Genomic DNA, 6,997 nt, shown 5'->3' with positions numbered 1-6,997 from the left:
TCGATGGCATCTAACAACAAATGAGTTGGAACTGACTCGATAGTACTTAACAACAGCAACAGCAAGTTAGCTTACTTGGTAAACATAACACAACCTTAGTGAAGAAAGGTCTGTTCCAAGATGAATTCATCTGTTTACATAGATAAGAATCAAACTGTCCTCAATCAGTCTCCACTCCTAGAAGTACTGGAAAGAAACTTCAATGAGAGTCACAAAACTTTTTTTTTTATGAGAGCTTCGCATTCTGTTCAACTTTCCAAAATTAGAGCATGAGCTCCCTCTGCTGAGTGAATGAATGCAGGTTGATGTGATAAAATAATGGAAAACATTTTTGCGTTGCCTACTATGCCATGAAGTTCTTAGAAATATCAGCAATTATGGATTATTTAAAAGTATGTTTTTAAAGAACTTGTGACTATGGTGTGAGATAAGAAAAGTAGCACAACACTCTCAATTTCCTAACCAGATTCCCTACGCACTGACTCTGGACAGAGCAATGCTTTGTAACACTAGGATCTAATTACCACTAGGTGCTCAACAGAGTTTTTCATAACACTTGTCACACCTGAGATAACATTGCTTCTGTATTCATTTATCCGGTTGTGATTGATCTCCCCTACTAACCGTCCTCTCAAGCCTAGAATCAGACCTGGCACACAGTAGGGGCTCAGCGTTTACTGTAATGTCACTGCAGCTGCTGGTGAATTTATTAGAAAATCGTTCAGTGTCAATCATGAAAACTCGATAATCAAACCAAACCAACCGGTGAAAACTAGATAACCAAACCAAGCCAACCTTGTTGTCATTGAGTTAATTCCAATTCAGAGTAGATTGCCCTCCAGAGTTCCCAAGGCTGGATGGTGCTGTAGGATAAGCACTGGACCACAGTGTTGGTTTGAACCACAAAATCAGCTGTTCAAATTCACTAGCCGCTCATCAAATCCTATACAGGTCGCTAGAAATTGGAACAGACCCCATGGCACTTACTAACAACAACAGTCTTAATGGAAGCAGACTGCCACTTCTTTCTCCCAAAGAGTGAATGATGGGTTTGAACCACTACCACCACCTTTTAATTAGTAGCCGAGCATTTTAACCACTGTGTTACCAAGACTCCTTTATTGGCTACTCATTTAGCGGGAAATGATAGGAATGAGAGAATAAATGAAGACATGGTAAAAGAAGGATGGCATTCAAGCTGAATGTTTTAACATGGGGTGTGAATGCAGGGGCAGAACTTAGTCAAGCTAAACAAGGAAACAGACTGGGGATATAATCTTTTTTTAAAAAAGGCACGGATCCTTCCTCATGAAGCTTATCATCTGATGGTGAAGACAGATGTCCAACAAATAACTACACAAATAAAAGGTAAAACTGCAACTGTGTGCTAGCAAGGACAGGTCCATGATGTTAGAAGAGTAGACCATAGGAAGTTATGGAAGGCTTTGTTGGAATTAGAGTAGGATGCGTGGGGGGAACCAGGTCCAGAGCTGAAATAGCACATAGACAGCGCTGGAGACGGAAAGCAGCCCCTGTTCCCAGGGCAGAGAGTGAGACAAGGTGGGTGACAGAGCATCCAGTAATGGATGGTTCTTCTATTATTGTGGCAGATGCATGCAGCAGAAACAAACATCAAAACCACTCTCTACAGATACAATTCAGTAATGTTGGTGGAATTCTTCCAGGGAAGCATTTTCACCCGCCTCTTCTGAGTTGTTCCTCCCCCAGTAACGTGAACTCACTGCCCCTAAGTTTCCTATCTAATCTTTGGAGCTGTGTTTTCTAATGCTAATTCTTTTTTTTTTTTTTTTTAATCATGTTTTGAGCTATTTTAAAAATGATTTTCTCTACTTTGGATTTGTAAAGTGTCTTACCATTAATATGTATGACTTTGATCATCAGAAAAAGGGAATATTTGAGAAAGAGGAAGATTACTTTCTATTCTACTATATCCTGGTGTGGCATTGTAGGATAAGCACTGGACTACTAACCACAAGAATGGCAGTTCAAGCCCACCAGGCTGCCCCTTGGAAACTCTGTACAGGGCCACTATGAGTCAGAACTTACTCCATGGTATTTAACAACAACAACTTTATTTAAGAATCAAGCTGTGGTGTTGTAGGATAAACACTGGACGGCTAACCTTAAGGTCAACAGTTCAGATCCACCAGTCACCCTTTGGAAACCCTATACAGGATCACAATGAGTCAGAAAAGACTCATATAAAGTTGCTGTGAGTCAGAATCGACTCCACAGCAGTGGATGGGCTTTTCCCATTGACTTCTCTATGGTCTAATTTACAGAATATGAACAAAGATGTCTTGCTTTCAGGACTTACAATAGGTGCTGGCCTCAGCCTGGCCCAGGTGAAGGACATCCTCACTGATGTGGTCCGGAAGCTCCCAGAGGAGAAGACGCAGACATACCGGGCTCTCTTGAAACATCTGAGAAGCCTGGCTGGACAACAGATAAGAAATATGGCAGTAGGTTCTCCATGCCGACCCTCTGAGTGTGGGGCTCAGTGAGGAAGGCTGTGTCATTCAATGTCTCTGCTGTTTCTTAGTTGATCCATCTGCATTTTCAGGGGCTTGAGTTGGATGGACTTCCTCATTTCGGGTCCTTGAGGAATAAACCATGTTAGTGAGTTAGGGAGATGCTGCCCTCCTGGTCTGCCCACCATAGACCCCAGGATTTGTATTGTAATTTCTGAACGTATCCAGTTCAGAAAGTTCTATCTTCAGTAGTACTCAAATGGGTTCTTAAACTTGTTACCTTGTAAAGATAACTAATGAGTTAATGGGACAATAACTCACCCAGTAATAAACACAAGGGAGCGCCACACAATAGACACAACCCATTAGTGTAATTATATAGCATAACAACTCTACTATATTGCATATAGTTAGAAAACATACATGTAAATAACTGTAAACACTGGACTGGTAAAAACAAGATATGCCGTTCACACCCACCAGCCACTCTCAGAAAGCCTATCCAGGTCGTTATGAGTTGGAACTGACTCTGGCTCACACCACCACTATCAACAACGTCGCTAACTTACAGCAAAGTGGTCCTTGATCCCACTCTGACAGAATTGTGGATTTTCTCTATTCAAAATCAAAACCACACCCACTGCCATCAGTTAATTCCAATCAGTCCATCTAAATCCTTCTCTTTGGTTAATGTGACTTCATGTTTCACTGACCTCATGTAGACCCTGGCATGCCCATATGCAATGGTTGCTTCTTTATAATGAGAACATTTAATCCATGAGGGTGCTCACAGGCAATTCATTCCTCAAAGTCAATTTTTCAATTACAGAATCTTCATCAATTACCTTTTGCAGGAAACAGTTTCCCCAGACCCAGGGTTGTTACTGTGTGCTGGCCACAGACCATCTCGCCTTGGTCCCCATCACATCAGACTCATGCTTTACCTGCCAGCTCTGTGCAGTCAGGGGAAGGTTTTTCTAGCTCCGGGTTGGGAAGGTATCAACATCTCCCATCCTGCAGATGCCATTGTTTTAGGGATACTGCCTGATCCTCTCTATCAAATGCCCTCGATCCTCAACTCCGACCTCACCCCTTATAAATAGTTATACCCTTTAACTATTTCTTGTCTATTATGCAAATTACATGTATATCATTTCAGAATGAATTCTGCATTAATACAGTATAATTTGAGACCCTTCTAAATCCGAAATTAGAAGTGATAGCATAAAAGTAATTTTCACTGTTGAGCTTCACAGTTTCTGTTTTATAAATAAATGAAGGGATTAGAGATTCCTTTAAAACATTATAGAATTTGGCCAAAAACTCACATCCATGCCCCCATTTTAAAAATTCGCATTGCCTAGGTAGATTGTAAAAAAATACCATTCTCGGTATAATTCAGCTCTCCTCATTTCAGAATGAATTCTACATTCATAAAAGTCCTGAAGTTGTTGATTTCTCTTTCTTTAGTCCTTAGGAGGCCATATTATTAGCCGACTTTCAACTTCTGATCTCAACCCCATTTTGGGTGTAGGCAATTGTGTTCTCAATGTTGCCTCAATAGGTGAGTTACTCAATTTCCTTGAAAATACTGATGTCGGTTTTATAAACAGTAAACACAGAATTGGGGGATAACATGGGCATCTACGTCCTTGGATACAGTGGTAGCTATACATTCACATACCAGGTGGACAGGTAACCAAGCACATCAACTAGTCTTACTTCTTATCGATTCATTATCAGTAGAGGAAATACTTTTAATTAAAATAAGTTTATGAGTAGTGTTAGATATCAAGGCTATAATGTAATGACTATAATGTAGTGAAGTTTATTTTAGAGGCAGAATATATTTTAATAACTTTTTAAATTACTTTTGTCCTGAATTTATAGATTTAGAACCTGAAGAGAGCATTTACGATATTTAGGTGCATACTAGTACCAGAAGGACCCCTGGTAGCGTGGTGGATTATAAGCTGGCTGCTAACCACAAAGTCAGCAATTCAAATCTTCCAGTCAATCTGCTGGAGAAACAAGAGGCCTTCTGCTCCCCTAAAGATTTACAGCTCTGGAAACCCTATGAGTCGGAACCGACTTGTCAGCACACAACCACCACCACTAGTGCCTGCAAAGTCCTGGTGTGGTGCTGTATGATAAGCACTGGACTACTGACCATAGATTGGCAGTTCAAACCCAGCAGCCACTTCTTGAAAACTCTCTACAGGGTTACATCAGAACTTACTTTATAGCACATAACAACAACAACACCAGTGCCAACACCAGTTACATTCGAGTCAATTCTGCCTCATGGAAACCCTAGGTTGTCACAGGAGAACTGTGCTCCACAGAGTTTCCAATGGCTGATTTTCTGGAAGACCGTCAAATCCTTCTTCCATGGTGTTTTCTGGGTGAATTACCAACCTTTCTGTTAGTAGCCAAGCACAATAACAACTTACAATACACAGAGACTCCTTTAAGTGCATACTTTAGTATGCTTTGTGAGAAAATTTATAATCCATAATGGAATCTCTTAGAGAATTCATGAGGCTTAGTAGATATCTTTCATAGTATCATGAGCTTATTGAGTATTTCATACTGACCTTGTCAAATGAATTTGCTTGAAAGGAAAGTCCTAGTAGGACTGGGCTGGGGAAATGGCCCTTATGTGTTAAAATTGAAGACAAACAGAACACTTCCTGGCTTACAAACTGTAGAATAAAAATCAGTCTCTTTTTCACTTGACTTTTGACCAAAAAAAGTCTTATTCAATCTGATCCACTACCTTATCCTTCAAGCTGGCATCTGAATGTCTTTTACCTCATACCATAAATCACACCTACCTTCAAAGGATATAAAGATTTATCATCTTTGAGGCCACAGGCTCTGAAAGAACATCCCCGCAGAGTTGCCAAAATGTCTTGAGGAGGATGGTACTGTTGACGTAAATGTTTGCTCTCTCCCAGTGACCACTTCAAAGGGATCATCATTTGTCTATGTTTCAGCATTTTTGTTCAAAAGAACCACGTGATTTTACAGCTGTCTTCCATGTATTACAGTTACTGTTGTCATTTGTATTTTTCATTTGTGAGTGTCATTGTGTTCTCATGTGGAGCATGCTCATGTTTGCCATTGCCTCATTCCAGACATTTAAGCTCTTCAAACTCACCCACACACTCCCGTCCACTCACGCCCACTGTCTGCCACTGTCATCGCATTTAGTCCCGAATTCAGATCATTCTGCCCTAGAAATTCCCCATTGTAGCCTTGGTGCATTGTCTTCTGTAAGCTGGACGAGCGCTTCTTTGTTAGCACGCTCCGAAGACTGGTTTTCCAAGGCAGGATCCCAAAATGTCATTTCCGTTTCTTGTTTTCTGGATATGACCAGCCCATTTTATTATGTGTGACTTTCACTTTCACTTAGAATGCATTTTCATAATGCAACACTACTGGATAAAGCAGATAAAAATCCGTAGTGTTCTATTATGAAAATGCATTCTAAAGGAACATCACATATAGTATGTTTTATGGAGTCCTGGTGTGGCGCTGTGCACTAATGCGCTGGACTGCAAGGTCAGCAGTTCAAACCTACCAGCTGCTCCTTGGAAATCTGATACAGGGTCGCTATGGGTCGGAACCGACTTGACAGCACTTAACAACAGAAACAGCTAGTTGTTACAACATATAAAGTCACTTCAATTGTTCTTAAAAATTGTATTTTTTCCTTACAGAAGGAACACAGCAAATTCCTTTTAATGATCATTTTCTTGCTGGAATGACAGATGCAAACCTTAAACCAGAACAAGTCCTACTTTCTGTTTTCATTCCTGTCTCTAAAGAGGTATGAGATCGTGAATTTCGTGATATCTACTTTCATCTGTTTGATTTTAGTGGCTTTATTTATTTAATTTGTGTGTGGGGGCTGAAAATATAAACAAGAAGACATTCACCAATTCAGCAATCTCTACGTGTATAATTGGAGTCCTGATGTAGTGCTGTAGGATAAGCACTGAATTGCTAACTGCAAGGTCAGCAGCAGCTCCGTGGAAACCTTATACAGGGTTGTTCTGCATTGGAGCCAACTCAATGGCACACAACAATACATGATGTTGATTATGTTCTTCATATTGTTAGTTTCTCTATTATCTTGAATTAGATTATATATAATAAAAAGGAATTGGAAGCAAATTTTTATACATGCCTGGGTGCAAGCAGTAATAAGATTAGTTATCAATCTGTTTCTTTAGAGAACCTTTGGATTTTGAGCTATTTCCATAAATTCTAAAAACCTAGCATCCTTGGATTCACATCATTGAATACGACCAATAACTTTATGATATGGATGAAATGACTGAGCTCCAGAAAGGCGTAATTATTACAGCAGAGCTAAGAAGGATAAAGAATAATTTATACACCTTTACATTTTGATGGAATAAAAATTGAAATCTTTCAAGAAAGTGAGGTGGCACAAGAGGCACTCACTCATCTCTGCCAAGAAATTTGGAAGACAA

The 6,997-nt window shown here is 40.0% G+C and overlaps 1 protein-coding gene across 1 annotated transcript in view; it reads left to right on the top strand.

Annotated features, from left to right (window-relative positions):
- LOC102839439 (aldehyde oxidase-like) overlaps positions 1–6,997 on the top strand; it is a 129,508-nt gene that overhangs the window by 29,664 nt on the left and 92,847 nt on the right. Inside the window, exons 11-13 of the mRNA XM_006862039.1 lie at positions 2,332–2,483; positions 3,963–4,056; positions 6,218–6,327. Of these exons, the coding sequence (XP_006862101.1) occupies positions 2,332–2,483; positions 3,963–4,056; positions 6,218–6,327 (356 nt within the window). The remainder of the gene's footprint in view (positions 1–2,331; positions 2,484–3,962; positions 4,057–6,217; positions 6,328–6,997) is intronic.

Source organism: Chrysochloris asiatica, unplaced genomic scaffold (genome assembly GCF_000296735.1).
Source record: "Chrysochloris asiatica unplaced genomic scaffold, ChrAsi1.0 scaffold00045, whole genome shotgun sequence".
NCBI classification, from domain to species: domain Eukaryota; kingdom Metazoa; phylum Chordata; class Mammalia; order Afrosoricida; family Chrysochloridae; genus Chrysochloris; species Chrysochloris asiatica.
This window is presented reverse-complemented; position numbering and strand designations above follow the sequence as displayed.